General features: G+C 35.9%; 2 protein-coding genes and 1 pseudogene across 2 annotated transcripts; 1 reads left to right on the top strand and 2 right to left on the bottom strand.

The window, feature by feature from the left end:
• Positions 1 to 570: 570 nt before the first annotated feature.
• Positions 571 to 1623, top strand: LOC115972970 (transcription factor MYB73-like). The gene has a single exon (XM_031093186.1). It carries the CDS (start codon positions 692 to 694, stop codon positions 1574 to 1576), a length of 885 nt encoding a protein of 294 aa, XP_030949046.1. The 5' UTR covers positions 571 to 691; the 3' UTR covers positions 1577 to 1623.
• A 2914-nt stretch (positions 1624 to 4537) lies between these two features.
• Positions 4538 to 6773, bottom strand: LOC115972946 (annotated as a pseudogene).
• Positions 6774 to 13021: 6248 nt separating this feature from the next.
• LOC115972945 lies at positions 13022 to 15496 on the bottom strand. Its single transcript, XM_031093164.1, has 3 exons — positions 14936 to 15496; positions 14229 to 14460; positions 13022 to 13503 (listed from the first exon to the last, which is right to left on the bottom strand). Exons 1-3 carry the CDS (start codon positions 15494 to 15496, stop codon positions 13022 to 13024), a joined length of 1275 nt encoding a protein of 424 aa, XP_030949024.1.
• Between the last annotated feature and the right edge of the window lie 1056 nt (positions 15497 to 16552).

Genomic DNA, 16552 nt, shown 5'->3' with positions numbered 1-16552 from the left:
TTTGACAATCACTTTATCACACAAAATAATTATTTTTTCTCTTTATTCAATAGTTGTCAAATTGAGGAATGAACAATACTTAAGTGAACGCAAAGTTTAATCAATGATTTTTCACTTTTATCTACTTTATTTATTTTTATTTAAGAACAAAGTCTTTAAATTGAAACAATTTCATAAATTTAAGATTTTAATTAGACCGTTGGTTGTAATATTAAACAAGTTATAAAATTTGGCTGTTTTTGTAATATATATATATATATATATATTTTTTTTATAACGGAGGAAATAGATTTGGCGAGGAATTTGACGACGTGTGTAGTTGGAACAGTACGTAGTAACGTAGCTCCACTCCATTAGAAGGGACTGAAGGGGAGTGATTATATATATACATACGTGTAAGTTGGAAAGGCAACGACGAGACGCGTGTCAGTTTGACAGCTGTATACTAGTAACTGCCTTGCCTGGAAGAATCCCCCAACTCTCAACGCCTATGACCGGTCACTCCCACCGGTTCAACCAGTCATCCTTATCCTCTCTTATATATTCCCCTCTCACTCTCGTTCCTCTCAATTCTCTCTTCTTTCACCAAAGAGGCTCTGCCTCTCAACACAAATATAAATATCAACAACCCCCCCCAAAAAAAAAAAAAAAAACATTTTTATTTTTATTTATTTTTAATTTAAATATTTCCATGGCTTCTACAAAGAAAGATATGGATCGGATAAAAGGTCCATGGAGCCCCGAAGAAGACGAAGCGTTACAGAGACTGGTCCAAAGCTACGGCCCGAGAAACTGGTCGTTGATTAGCAAATCGATCCCGGGTCGATCCGGGAAATCGTGTCGTTTACGCTGGTGTAACCAGCTCTCGCCCGAGGTTGAGCACCGACCTTTCACTCCCGACGAGGACGACACGATTATTCGAGCTCACGCTCGGTTCGGTAACAAGTGGGCCACCATAGCTCGCCTCCTCAACGGTCGAACCGATAACGCCATTAAAAACCACTGGAACTCGACGCTCAAGCGGAAATGCTCGTCCATGGGCGACGACTTTAACGACGACGTTTCGAACCCGCAGCCGCTAAAGAGATCGGCTAGCGTCGGGGCGGGTACCGTTACGGGTACGGGTCTGTACTTGAATCCGAGCAGTCCGTCAGGATCCGATTTGAGTGACTCGAGCTTGCCCGCCACGTCACCTTCTCACGTGTTCAGACCCGTGGCGCGAGCTGTCCCTCTGGTACCGGCTCATCCGGTTGAGACTTCGTGTTCAAACACAACGGATCCACCGACTTCACTGAGTCTGTCTTTACCCGGATCCGACCCGTTTGAGTTAATCAGCCCGGCTCAGATGGTACCACCACTGCCACCTCAGCAGCAACCACCACCACCGGAGCAACCGGTTGCAGGTTACGAGAAGCAGTTCTTCAGCAACGAGTTCTTGGCAGTGATGCAAGAGATGATAAGAAAGGAAGTGAGGAATTACATGTCGGGGATTGAGCAAAACGGGTTTTGTAATTTGCAGACTGATGCTATTAGGAACGCTGTTATTAAGCGGATTGGGATTAGCAAAATCGAGTAGCCAAACAGAGAGAGAGAGAGAGACTAGTCTTTTAGTCCTAAGAGAGAGAGAAAAAAAATGACTGAGCGAAGCAAAGGCAAAGCAAGCCTAGTTTTTTTTTTTTTGTTTTTTTTGGGTTTATCTTTTTTTTTTTTTTTTTAAAGTTCGGTTGCATTAGAATACCAATGAAAATAATTTTGGTAGTGTACAGTGGGACAAAATGGGGGTTAAAATCTGAAGAAAAAAAAAAAAACGTTGTCGTTTTATCTTCAACTGTGACTATTTCTTTTTTCTTTTTGGCCTTTTCTTTTATGGAACAAATTAAAGAAAAAAAAGAGAGGAAAAGATAATGTCATAATGAATTTAATGAGAGAGACTTAATTCATGGGCAAGTTGATTAATACTGTTGGACAGAGAGGACAACCATTTTTTGTTTGTTTCGATGAAAGAAAATTGAAAGATGAAAAATCAAACAATGTGGTTTTTGTTTGGGAGCGAGACAAAAGGTTCGAAATAATTTTGTTTGGTAGTTACTTGGGGATGTGATTGTGTGATATTGAGTGATGAGATATTGGGAAAAAAGAAAAATATTTTTGAGGCATGTGAAAAATTTGGGTTAAGAGAGTGGAACCAAAAATCCACAGCTGCTTTGGAATTTAAATTTGGAATATTCAAATCCCACTTGTGCTCCATAAATCCTGGTCCATTATTTTGATAGATATCTTGTTTATGACGGGTACGGCTGTGGGCTATGATGAAGTGTGATCAGAAAAAAAAAACAAAACAAGAATTGCTTTCATGATTGTTGGGTCCACTGATCGTTTTGGTATCTGCTTGGTTTTAAAGATTATGCGGAGAGCGTTTAGGAAAATATAAAGTGACAAATTCATAAGAAGAATAGATGTTATAGACTTATGTAGGTGGTGATGCTCCCCATAATTGATACTTGTACTTGGCTTGGGTTCAAATTAGCTTGTGTTTATTTGGATATAAAAATGGCTAGAGCAGGAGCTTCAAAATCCTTTGGGAATTGTAGTTCCACACGGCAACATAGTTGAGAAAGCAAGGGAAGGATTGGGACTTCAGGATATCGACTAGTCACCACTCACCATGAAACAATCTTTGCTAATAAATCTTTTCTTTCCTAAAATTCTTTATTTAAATCCATATTTTAATCTATTGAACAGGTCTTGTACTTTAAAAAAAAAATGTAGATTTACAGTTCTATTTTGTTGGTTAACACTTTAACACACAGCTTGTTGATGGGCATGGCCTTAGCTTTTATAATTTAACTAAAGGTCCAGAATCTAGACTCTAGACTAGAATAACCTTTTTAATGGACTGGGCTGCTTGAACAAATCATTCATTGGGCTAGGCATGGTTTGAAAATCAAAGGTAAAAGCCTGCCTCCTCTGGGCTTGCAAAGGAAAGAGATAAATTTAAAAATCTTATACAGGCCTGGGCTGCCTGAACAAATCATTCATTGGGCTAAGCATCGTTTGAAAATCTAAGGTAAAGCCTGCCTCCTCTGGGCTTGCAATGGAAAAAGACAAATTTAAAAATCTTGTACAGGCCTGGGCTGCTTAGACAATTTATATTGTAACAATCTCACTGCTTATATGGTCACTCCAGTGAGTTCAGATGTGACAAAACCCCCTTTCCGCACCTTGATGGACAAAAGAACATTTTGGAGAACGGATTCAAATTTGATGGACCAAGATAAAAAATCTTTTTTTTTTTGAGAAAAAAAAAAAAAAATCTACATTTACTTCCAAAGTGTGGCTGCGGAGTTGTGGGCTGTTAGGGATGGAATTAGCCTTTGCATTACTTAATTTGCTGGCAGAGGAAATTGAGGTAGATGCTAAGCTTATTGTTGGTCTTTTTAAAGGCCCTGATCTTGCTAACAATTCTAATGCTATTATTGTGGCTGATTACAGGGAAAGTCTTAAGGAAAATTCCTCAAGTTTGGATCTTCCACTACTATAGAAAGGCTAACAAGTGTGTTGATGCACTTGTTTGTCAGGATGTCCACTAAGCTCAGGATTTTGTTATGCTTTATGAGCCTCCTTTTGATGATTGATGTGTATTTGTTAGTTGTTACTTAATTTGAACCATGCTGGTATAGTGTATGAATGTTGGGTTCCTTTTTAATGAGGGCTAGTTGCCCTCCTTAATAATATTATCCTTTTTACCCAAAATAAAGAAAAAAAATTACATAACTAAGTAATACTATTTAGGATTAAATATATTGTTGGTCTTCAAAATTTAACATACTAGTGAATCTAGTCCCTAAAGTTTGTTAGCATATATTACTGTCTAGCCCAACAGACTAAGGCTAAATGTCTTATTACTTGTACTATAAATTACTTGCCTACACTCCTTACTTGTGCTACACATATATGCTTCTATAAAAAGGTAGTTTCTTGCACAATTCTTGACACAAAAATATTATTCTCTCTCTACTTTATTTTATTAACAAAGTTTAAAATGATCACATTTAATCCCTAATATGACGTAGTCAAATTAGAAGTTGACACATTATCATTCCACAATACAACAAGCAAATACTTAGAATTTGTTAGAGACCAAGATTGACTTCTTTAAACTTTTTAAGGACTAAAAGCGACTATTTTAAGTTTGTTAAGGATTAAAAGTGATCACTTTAATTTTTAAGGACTAAAACTGCCAATATAATAAAATTTAGAGATCAATAGTATATTTTAACTAAAATTTTTATCTTATTATTGAAATTTTAATCTAAGAGAATTAAGTCATAGATTTTATTGAATCACATTGTTGCAGGTACATGATTAGTTTAAAGGGAAGATGCAAACTAATGAAAATGTTAAATAAGTTAAAAAAACACACACACACACACACACTTGTTTCACATGAAAGTGCATGCTAAACTATAGGAGAGAACAAGTTCACAACTATGATTGCTTTATGAATGAAATTTGGTAGTCACTTGACATATCATATTCAGTAGGCCATGAGACTACACTCATCACTACACTCATCAAATATAACAACATCATTGACTTTTTCTTGGCGTAAGAGCATTTCTACTACTTGGCTCATGGTAGGTCTTTCATCTTTGTCTTCTTCGACGCATTGTAGAGCAACCTGAACCAAAGCTTCCATCTCAAATATGTCATATTTACCTGCCAACATTGGATCAATGATTTCTTCAAGGAAGGAAGTATTTGCAGCCACTTTCTTCATTTTTTCCCTCACCCATGTAACCAGCCTTTTGTGCTCTGCCTCCCCACCATCATCTATTGCATGGACACTCCTTGATGGACCTTTTCCTGTCACCATTTCTAGCACAACAATCCCATAGCTATAAACATCCACTTTGGAGGTGATAGGTAGATTGAAAATCCACTCTGGAGCCATATAATCTCGTGTTCCTCTTATATTTGAGAAGCTTGAATTCTTAAGGACATCTCTATTTTGTAGCTTTGACAGGCCAAAATCAGCCACTTTTGGTTGATAAGTTGAGTCCAAAAGTATATTTTGAGGTTTTATATCACAATGCAAAATCCAATCCAAGCAATCCTCATGCAAATAGGCTAGGCCTTTCGCAGTTCCCACAACAATTTTGAACCTTTTTTTCCAATCAAGTACATTGGCTGAAAGGTTATCTGCTAAAGAACCATGCTCCATATACTCATACACTAAAAGCCGATACTTTCCCTCTGCACAATAACCCCACATCTCTATTAGGTTCATGTGGTTAATCCTTCCAATGATGGTTACTTCAGCTAGAAATTCACCTTCTCCTTGGCTGGCTTCTTTTAGAAGTTTGATTGCGGCAACTCGTTTGTCAGACAACACCCCTTTGTAGACAATTCCTCCCGCACCTCTTCCAATCTCTTCACTAAAATTCTCTGTGGCCTTTTTTAGTTCTGTATATGTAAATTTTCTGAATCCGATGGCAGCACGATCATAGGCTTGCTTGTCAACACCTAAACTTTTCTCGATTTTGATGAAAAGACACCACACCAGAAAGAAAGAGATGATTTCAAGTCCACCCACTCCACAAGCAAACCAGAGCATGAATTTCTCTGTGCTGTTTTTACCGCTTTGTAGTGTACCATCACCTGAGCAATTTAAATTGAATTCTTCTAGAGGATTGTGGTGGGACAAGATATAGCTTTTTGGTAGTTTCAGATAGACGTCTCCATTTAATTCTGGCGAACGATACCCATTTAGCAATCGTGTCTTAGGATAACATTTTGAATAACCAGCCTCCTTGTTAAAGTTGTATTCGAACGCTATGCAATCACATGCTGCCAAACATAGATCCCTACATTGATCAAATGTGTAATTGAGGAAGTTCCCAAAATCATTCCCATAATACGAGTAAAAGTCAACATGGGATAACATCAGAAACCCCGACTCATTTTCCTTGCAAGAGAGTTCAACTTCGAGTTCACAGCCATCAGCCCAATCGCTACGATTTTTCATCTTGTATCCTGATGGGCAGGAACATTTCCTGCCATAACCAATAACGTGTCTGCAAAAACTGTTGGCCCCACAAGCACCAGCAATGATGCAAGGTCTCTGAATGGCTTGCCATGAAACAACCCAACTCTGCCTCTCCTCTTCCCAACTGTACAATCGAATATTACCATCGTAATCAAGTGTCAATCTTCTATGAAGCATTGCTCCATAGTCGGCTGACAAAATGGTAAAATCATCGGATGGACTTAAATTCCCTAAGGAATTAAAGACAAGTGTGCTAATATTGTAATCTTCATGCCCTGAATAAAACCAATAACTATCAGAAACATCTAAGCCATTATAAACAAAGCGAAGAAGGTTGTCGTTGTTGAAGGAAAGCTCATAGAAACCAGAGGAAAACTTGGTCTGGCTTCTTGAAGAGACAAGCTTTGTTTTTCTAGTGAGTAGTTGTTGAGGAAGAAGGTATCTGTAGGGAAGTCAAAGCTTTGCCACAAAACAATACCTTCCTTGTCACATAGAACAAGATTACCGGTGTCGTTGAGTAATAATTGGACTGAGGAGAGTGAGACAGTGTTTGTGGCCCAAACGGTGACATTTACCTTAGTGGCATCAGATAAGATGAGATTGCCAGTATCGAAGAGAGAGAGCTTTGAGTGCTTTCCATTAACTGGGTTGTCACGGTTTGCCATCCAAACTACGGTGCGTGAGTTGCTAAACCAAATGGCAAAGCAATAGGCATTATCACCCACGGAATAAAAGCCAGCAGAGAAGTCGCCATTTGGTGATATTAGAATATCTGGTTTCTCTACAAATAGGGATGTACCTGTACTGAATCTGCTGATAACGATTATTGGTGAAGCTGAAAGTGGGAAAGAAAATACGAAAGAGAGTAGAAGGAAGAAGGGTGGCGAACCCATGAGAGGTATTGGGCAAGGCAAAGCAAGAACGTAATTAATTTCTATTTAAAAATTAAAACTGACAAAGACTATTCCTACCGACAAAATTTCTTCAAAAATTATGATGTAGAGGGTAGACTTGGAGCACAATGGTACAACATTATCGGACTTCAAACCATTATTGCTTTTTTGGGTCAATGAGATGTACTGTTTCAATTTTGAATCTAAATTCATAGTCAGCAGAATTAGAACGCGTTTTAGAGGCAAGAGCACTCACATTGTCTTGTCTATATTAGGCTAGCTAATCACTCTCTAAAACACGGATCTCTATTTTATTTAAATATGAAAAATGTTAAAAGTATTACAAATTTTAGAAGATGTGCAAGAAATATGACATGTGGGTGTTTTTTTTTTTCCTTCTAAGGGTGGGCTGTAGAATTAAAAATTCTTCTAATTCTAAATAGACCAGAGTCGACTTGTCTTGATCTGGTAGTGGGGAGCAAAATAAGTTGAGGGATGCCTCCCAAGATTCATTGTATCTGCTTGATTGAAGGGTGGAAAAGATATGATCAAAGATAAAATCTTTTTTTTCGTCTAATTTAATCATTTCTGCTGAAAGTTCTAAACTATTGCTGCTGTGACTTTGCACTCTTGTTCAACCAAGAGTACTGAACGTGTTTTACGTTTCAACGTCCTAATGAGGATTAATTATTTGACACGTTAATTAGACATAAAGATGGTTATGGATATTGAAGAGTGGGATTTTGAGTTCTCTCTCTCTCCATGTAACTCTTTCTCTCATTTAGAGTCTGTTTGGATATCGTTTATTGTTGAAAACTAAAAACACTGTAGCAAAATAATTTTTAAATGTGTAAATAGTGCCGTGAGACCTATTTTTAATAAAAGTTTTGCTGAAAAAATAGGTTTGTGGGTTCTAAAAACAGTGCATGGGACCCACGCGCAAAACGCTAGACGCGCAAATGTTGGACGCTTGCTGCTATCGAGACGTTCATTTAAGGTCCGTTTGAATACAACTTATTTTTCCTAAAAACTGAAAACACTGTAGCAAAATAATTTTTAAATGTGTGAATAGTGTCGTGGGATCAATTTTTAATAAAAAAGTTGTTGAAAAGTGAAGTTTGTGGGTCCTGTAAACAGTGCACGGGACCCATGAGTGTGATGAAAAGGGGCTGAAAAGTCAAATATATACGGCTACTGTTCATGAACAGTGAAATTTGTCCCCCTGAAACGCGTGCTGGAGTAAAAAAAAAAAAAACGCAAACGCAACAAACGCTAGGTCCAAACAGATACTTAGGGCCCGTTTGGTCATAGTTTTCAAAAATTGTTATTTAAAAAGATGTGAAAATTGTGGTTTAAAAAGTGTTGTTGAACAACGTGTTTTTAGTGTGAATAAAACAAAAAAAATGTGTTTGGTATCATAGTTTAAACAATATTTTTCAGTGTTCAAAAAACGTAAAATATGTGTTTGGTATGTGTGTTTTTAATGATAAAAAAAAGCTGACAACGTATTAAATAATAATTTTTTAATCCCTTCTTTATCCCTTCTCTTTCGTCTTTATCCCTTTCTCTTCAGTCTTCCCTTAGAGCAGAGAACCAAAAAACCAAACACACGCAGTCCTCATCTCCATCGACGCCAAAGAAGATCCATGACTGGGCTTTACGTTCTTCAGAGCTCATCTCCACAGTCAGCACTCCAAGACCCAGCAAGTAATCGAGCTTTTGTCACCGCCGAGTTGTCGAGCCGTATTTTGTCGCTGCCGAGTCGTTGTTCCGAATCACTCACACAGATTTCTCAGTTTTTTGGGTTTTTTTTTTTTCCTGTATTCCTCACCAATCGGGTGGAGAGGCGTGATCTTTGTAGCTGCGTGTCCACTATCCCTTCTATTCCCTCAGCATAAAACAAACCCCTGCACTCCTCATCTCCATCGACGCCTCAGAACATCCACGGCTGGGCTTCACGGTCGTCGTATCTCATCTCCACTGTGAACATTCCAAGATCCAGCTCGAGATCAAGCTTTTGTCGCCGCCGACCCATCACTCCAAGATCCAGGTTCGAATCTCACTTTCACCTTGCTTGTCAATGGGTTTTTCTCTAAAGAGTGAACATTTCCTTCTTCACTCAGATGTCTCACTTTTTTTTGTTTTTTGTTTTTTGTTTTTTGTTTTTTTTCTTGTTTTTCCTCACCAATCGGGAAAACCCATTTTTCCTCACCAATCGAGAAAACCCATTTTTCCAGTTCTTTGTTGTATTCAAAAGTTGATGTTAATTGTAGCTTTTTATAGTTAGGACTCCTTGTTTGGCTATTCCCTGCATATAGAATAATGCTTAGCATCTAGTGTTCTTTTGTTTAGCTAATGCTCAGCATATAGAATAATGCTTAGCGATGGCTACACATACAAAGATGCACAACATCTACTTTTGGCACAGATTTTACCTCATGGTTCTTTTCTCCTTAGTTTGTCATATACAAAACTACCTGTTTTTATTTATTGCCAATGTTGATTTCCTCATTATAATGTATCAAGATTGTAGCTTTTTATTGTTGGTAATTGGTACTCTCAATGTTTGGCTAATACCTGCATATAGAATAAATGAATAATGCACAAAATCTACTGTTTTTTGTTTTTCACTTAATATAGTATACACATTGAACTTGATATGATGTCTCTCTGAGGCTGATTTGTAGATTTGAGTACTGTCGGTTTTCTCTGTTTGGGTTTTGTGAACAGTGGTTTTCTAAAAAAAATAGCTTATATTGTGCTCTTCAATCTTGGAAATTTTTGTTTTAAATTTAGTTAGTATTGCCACAAATTATAGTTGTAGCTGTTTATGAATAGCTCAAGGGGTGACTCTTTGAATTACTAAATTATCCTTAATGATATGTATGTCTTGATGGGTGAAAGGGTAGTTGAATACGTATGGTCGTCAGTTGTATACTCCCTGTATACTTAGGTAACTCTTTTATTTTTATTTTTAATATCAAAAAATTTTTAATTACCTATTAAAAAAAAATTCAAATGATGCCACCGTATTCACGAGCCCATTATCTACTGAGGTTTATTTTATTCTTATTATATGTGTGTGTGTGGATAAATTCAAGTTGTAAATTAACTGGAAGAAGGAATAAATAATGAGCAGAACATGCATATAGCATATAGCACCCTCTTCTAAATTTAGTGCAGTCACACAAGTGAACTACTGGACTGCTCATGTCAACAGATTTAGGGTGATGGTCATTTTTGGTTGGATAATGTTGAAGAATTAAAAGTATGTTGGGGCTTTATATTGACTTCTGAATCTCTGATATGAATATTTCTAATGATGCAATATGATCTAGCTCATGTGGCATCTCCTATCTTGTAAGGTCAAGGTAAAGGTTGAGGTTCACCAACTGCGTGGGTAACTTATCAAATAAAAACAACAGATCATCACTGATGATAAGATGTTGCTCATGATTGATGCTTGTTTCTTTCCTTAATCATGTGCTGGTATTGCACATAGTTATGGGGCCTACTCAATTGTAATTGTAGATTTTTGGGTTGGTTCATTTTCTTGTAAACATAAATTTTTGGGTTGTGGCTTCTTGTAGCAAGGTTCAAAGAGTTTCTTTCCTTTCGATACTTTCTTGTTTATCTGTGTTATCTGCTACTCCGAAATGAATTGTCTAATATTTTATTACAGTACATATAACTGAACTATGACAGAACGTTCTTGTCCTGCTTTTCTTGTGTTTTAAATGATGATGTTATTGCTGAATTCAGACTGTTTGGAAATTTCTATGAATAAAATCATGTTTCAACTTGGTGGTGCATTGTAACAGTCTATCTACAGAAACTATTTATTTATGATTGATATGCACATTTGCTAAATGTCTCTCATTGGATCTTGCTGCTGCAAAGACTTTGTTTTGTATATTAAATGAAATGCAAAGACGTACATAGACAGTTTATTGGTTTACTTTGTATTGTTAAATTTTTTTTTTTTTTTTTGAGAAGGTTGTATTGTTAAACTTAATAAACGCATACAATATATATATAAAATAAAAAAAAGTGTACAATATTACATAAGACATTTAAAGTAATAATTTTGGTCCACATATACATATGTATGTATATTACGTACGTACCATCAAATATGGTTGTTTAATAGTGTTGATTACGTTTTGTAATGTGTAAGTGAGTAGGTTTGTGGCTTCTTCTTGCAGATGTCAGACACAATGCATGACGATATTGACGATGGCCTTCGGTTCCGAAATTGCAACTGTTTTTGTGGCTTGAAAGCAAGTGTGAAGATTTCGGATAAGCGAAATGAGAACCGGTACAGGCTTTTCCAATGTTGCCCAAAGGACACATGTCGGTTTTTTCAATGGTGTATTCCCTTGAAGACGCCATTGTCATATGCGGAGGATTTTCAGCAACTACAAGAAGAGCTATGTGTATTGCGAAAGGAATTGAGGGTCATACATGACAAGGTCCACCCCTTAGATTTGCCAAAGAAAATGGTGAAGATTAGGTTCATTGCTTGGTGTTTGTTTTGCACCGCGCTTGCACTACTGCTAACTATGACGATGGTGTAAACCAAACTCTTATGATGATGTCTTCATTTCTACTATGTAACCATATTATCTTATTATGTACTACTAACTCCTTTTGAACTTGATGCGCTGTGTAATATTTTTAGACAATCTTGAGTCATCCATTTTGCTAGTGTATACAATATGTATCGGGCTGACTCTTGACTCTTACAATAGTACGTTATTGGCTTAATGGTACTTTTATAGTACTGATAATTTATTGGAAGATAGGAGAATCATAAGTTACAATTTTAGAATATTGATGATAGTAATTATTTGACAAAGTTATTATTGATGATACTAAGTATATATATTTGAATATAGGCCGTTCATTGTCAGGATATTGCCTCTATATCCACTTACGCTTAACTTGGGTGTTTATTTGTACCTTATCCTTGTTGGATGATAATAGTATGCATCTTTTTTATCTTTTTATTTTTTATTTTTTATTTTTTTTTTATTTTTAAGACTTATTCAAATATGCCACCAAAGGTTGTTAATAGTATCCTTTTGATAGAATTTGTTGAGTACGAACGAACAAGATTTGGTATATGAGACTGCTTTTAAATATATTCATCACTTGCATATACAATTAGTGTTCAACTATAAGTTAAACATGCACATATAAAATCCAACATTGTTACTCAAATATGTGAATCGAATGGAGCCTTAATAAAAACTTTTTGTGATACACCTCGCCACATTTTTTTATTAGATTAATATTTTGAAATTTTATTATTAGATCACTTTTTTTTTTTTTTTTTGTTCCTAACTTGCAAGCCAAACTATGTATTAATTGGATGTTATTTATCAACATATCGAAAAATTCATGTCTCATGTAAACTGTTAAAGTTATATAAAAAAAAACAAGTATTAAATATTTTTTGCAATTGACCACACTTTTTTAATAAGCGAAAAATTGACTACTCTTATAATCTAAAGGTTGGTGGCATGGTTCTATGAATCATAGTGTAGTTTTTAAATCAACATATTCTAAAATTTTTAATATAATAATTTTACATATAAAAATACCAATAAAAACAAGACACCAAGACAAAAAAAGGGGCAAGCATTGTAAAAAGTCTGAAACCCTCACAATGAGTCATGCTGAAAATTACAATCCTTGTATAAGTTACAGCTCAATTACATAATAAATAAGTACATAGAAAAAAGTGACAGCATTTCCCTTTTGAAAACAAGAACTTATCTCCAAATCAAACCAAATTGACCAGGGCCAGATACAAGAAAGCCCCAAGGACATTATCTAGGATCAGCCCTGTCAATGAAAAAGTCCTGTTTACAATGGATCACAACGATATCATCCAGCTTCATGGGCAGCCATTAAGTTCACCATAAACAAAAGTAAGAGCCCCTGCAGTCCAAAATAAAGAGGCTCACTACCTCGTTATACAAACCTATAAAAAAACAAAACACAGTAATCTTCTTCTAGACTTATACAAAGTTCCATGTCATCCATATTTACAATCTATTCCCAAAAAGCTCAATCATTGAACAATGTAATCTGCCCACATAGCAGCAGTTATCACATCACGATACTCCGACATTGCTCGTTGTGCCCGAGAATTAAAAGCTTCTTCAGTGCCCCCACTGCCTACGCGTGCAGCTCCTACTAGGTTTGCATCGCTGTTACGCACAAATGATCCTTCCCACACATGGAACATTTCATCCGCCCGGTTATACATGCGAATAAAGTTGTGCAGTGCACAAAAAGTAGTCACAATCAGCCGTTGTCTAGAGATAGAGAAGGAGTGCATTCCAGTCAAGATCGGGAACCTCGCCTTCAAGACGCCAAAGCATCGTTCAATCACCATCCGTAATGAGGAATGCCTATAATTGAACAACTCTTGTGGGGTACTAGGCTGCTGGTTCGCACCCCGAAACTCTTGGGCATGGTAGCATGTGGACTTGTGTGGGGGGAGGAATGCACTACCTATTGCGTACCCTGAGTCAACGAGGTAGTACGATCCTGCAATACGAGTGATAACCATTTCCAATTAATGTTACCCAACACAACTATTCTTGCTAGTTCCTTACTACCAAAGTTTATCTATACATGTATGTATATGAAGCATGCATTAAAGTTTTTTGATGTCAGCTTAAACAATGAGTGACCATGCAGTGACTGACTTTAACTTACTACTCCATGAAAGCAAATTTTCCTAGTGAGATGACAAACTTTTACACGGCCTTTTATCCATGATATAGAATGCTAAATGTGAATCACACAATTCATGTATTGAGTGAATTAGTTTAGATATAATAAAATTACCTAGCTACCAATCAAGTGCAGTGTATACAAGGTTTTTTTTTTTTTTTTTTTTACAGAAAGGACAAAATATAAAGTAGTTACAAACTCAATGACCTCAGTTTGGATTTCTAAGTGAACTAATGTAAATATCTAAATTTAAACAAGCCCATAAAAAGACATTCATGAATAAAATATGTGACATGAGATTTAAAAAAATATGACATATAAACCACACAACCCACAAAAATTCACACCCTTTTTGAGAATTATCATAAACAAGAATTTCATCCTACTACTCCATAATCCCATTTTGAATAGTTTTTCACATCTGTACTATGCTACAAAATACTTTGGAAATGCGAAGTCAGATGCAACAATGACCAAATCGAAAACCAAATGCGGTAATTTTTTTTTATTTTTTTTTTATTTTTTATTTTTTATACCTCTAGGCAGCCAAAGGAACTCACACTCGGCATGTCCAAGTGCGTCCTGCATGACTCGTGCATCATTTGCACTCCCTTCCCATCCCGTATGCACATACGTAAACCGCATGTCAAAGTTGCATGCACACATTACGTTTTGGGTGATATCACTCCGTCTATCTGTAAATGCGGTGGTCCTACCGGATGGGGCAGAAGCACTTATGTGCGTGCCATCGATAGCCCCCACACATTTCTGTTAAAAAAATAGGTAGCTGTAATTAATAAATTAAACTTATGTGCAATATTGTGTGAACAATATGAAGTTCACCAAAGTGAAGTTTGCTAGTACAAAAATGTACGTATCCAATTATTACAGGCTGAACAGTTTTGTCCAACTACCTAGGTACGTAGCTAGAGATATTGGAACATTTTGAACAATTCATATAAACAATAGTCACGGTTGGACGTAGTACTTGCATTTGACATTGGAATTTTTTCAATGGTTTGCGTACTCAAGGTTGTCTACATCAACTTTGATATGTTAACTTGTATACTTTATTTAAATAATTGTCAATCAACCTCAAATTAAAAATTGCTAGTGTATACTTCAAAACTCTTTCATACTTCATATTGTTTTCTTTCTATTCTCTATTATAGATCTTTCACAATTGAATTTCATCACAAGGATAATTTAGCTAAGAACTAAAAAAAGAAAAATCAAAGCATACCTCAAACCATGGATAATATTTCCCATTCCCTCGAAGTGATTGAGGGAGCTCAGCTGCATCAACGTCGGGCCGGATGATGATACATCCCAAAGCATGGATAGCATGCAAGGTACGCCGGAACCGCCTTTGAATGGTCTCGAGAGAATGTTGGAAGCGGTTGGCAGTTACCCGATAGTCAACGTTGTGTCTGACGATAAATAGAACTGTCCCAACAGACTCCTCAACTGAAACCCAACCAGTGTCCTCCTCTAATAGGTGCAGCCGCTTCAACTCATTACACAAGTGTTTAAAAATGGTCTTGTCCATGTGGAATATGTCATAACACACTTGGGGATTTCCTTCTAGTACTTCAATCACATATGACCTCCCACTCAGGATACTAGTGCACATAGGTCGCTTCATGTAGTACTTTTGCACGTACTCTATACACAGCTGAACGTAGGCTGTGGCAATCTCAAGCTCCACCTCACTGTCGTACTCATCTGAATCAGACTCAGCCATGCCTGAATCACGATCTGAATCGGTGTCGGCCATAATTGAATCACACCTGTGGGCAGCCATTAAGTTCACATTAGCCACTATAAAGAAGTACATATATATATATATATATATCGCTTTATGTACATATATATATCTATATTGCTGTATGTATAGAAACCTGCTTCCCAAGGAATTTTTTACGGTAGATCCTACAATCACATGAACCTTGCAGCCTAAAAAAATGTAGGCGCCTTCGCTAGTTCTACATTCTGGACTTACTAAACATTGAACAAATTGCTTTACTTCGTAGAGTACACTATGGTTTTTTTTTTTTTTTTTTTTTTTTTTTTTTTTTAATGATGTTAATATTTTAATAAAATAAAAATTGTGAGTTAACCCCTTTCTAATGGCAAAAATATCTAAGTCCATCAAGTGGATATGTGGCCAACCTTGGAGGCAAGTGTTTGATGAATTGATCTCACCATATAATTCAAAAAATATTAAACCTTTAGGACTTCAAGACAAATATGGTTTGTCAAACACAAGAAGACCTAATTTAAGGAATAGCAAAGAAATATTTCTAAGAGATTATTATGACATTGATAATTTTACATATTATCTTTGGTTTAGTTTTTTTAAAAATTCTGAAAATTTAAAATGATTTCATTTAATATATTTTCTTCAAAATGATATTATTATTGGGTTATACTCAAATACAACATATGAACAAAATACTATTACCTTTTCAAAAAAGTAAATGGATTCCATTAGTTTGTTATGGCTTAATTAGTTGAAGGAGCCTCTGCAGTAATTGACTACTATACATGGAATCCTCTATGGATAGAATTGACAAGTTACTATAGACAAGATTAAGTATGAGTTCACCTAACTTCCTCCTTAACCTATTAAAAAGCATAAAATGTATTGATTTTTTGTAATAATTTTTTTTTATTTCTCACAAAAAAAAAAAAAAAAATCTCGAAATGGATTTTTTTTTTTGGTTGAGAAATAAGACTAGTCCTTTATTGAATTAATAGAAACTTCTATCAAACATTACAAGATTGGCAGCATCACAATGGATGTCTTCTAACCAAATTTGAAGGTTCGAGAAAGATCTTTGCTAATTTAGTTAATTTA

The sequence above is a fragment of the Quercus lobata genome, unplaced genomic scaffold (assembly GCF_001633185.2).
Source record: "Quercus lobata isolate SW786 unplaced genomic scaffold, ValleyOak3.0 Primary Assembly Scq3eQI_100, whole genome shotgun sequence".
NCBI classification, from domain to species: domain Eukaryota; kingdom Viridiplantae; phylum Streptophyta; class Magnoliopsida; order Fagales; family Fagaceae; genus Quercus; species Quercus lobata.
This window is presented reverse-complemented; position numbering and strand designations above follow the sequence as displayed.

Bases quoted from the DNA above. Each gene is read 5' to 3' on its own strand.
- LOC115972970 (XM_031093186.1), top strand. From the start codon at position 692: ATGGCTTCTACAAAGAAAGATATGGATCGGATAAAAGGTCCATGGAGC.
- LOC115972945 (XM_031093164.1), bottom strand. From the start codon at position 15,496: ATGGCTGCCCACAGGTGTGATTCAATTATGGCCGACACCGATTCAGAT. The intron at 14,461-14,935 runs GTATGCTTTGAT...TTTTTTTAACAG, and splicing joins AATATTATCCATGGTTTGAG to AAATGTGTGGGGGCTATCGA. The intron at 13,504-14,228 runs GTATAAAAAATA...CTCGTATTGCAG, and splicing joins GTTCCTTTGGCTGCCTAGAG to GATCGTACTACCTCGTTGAC.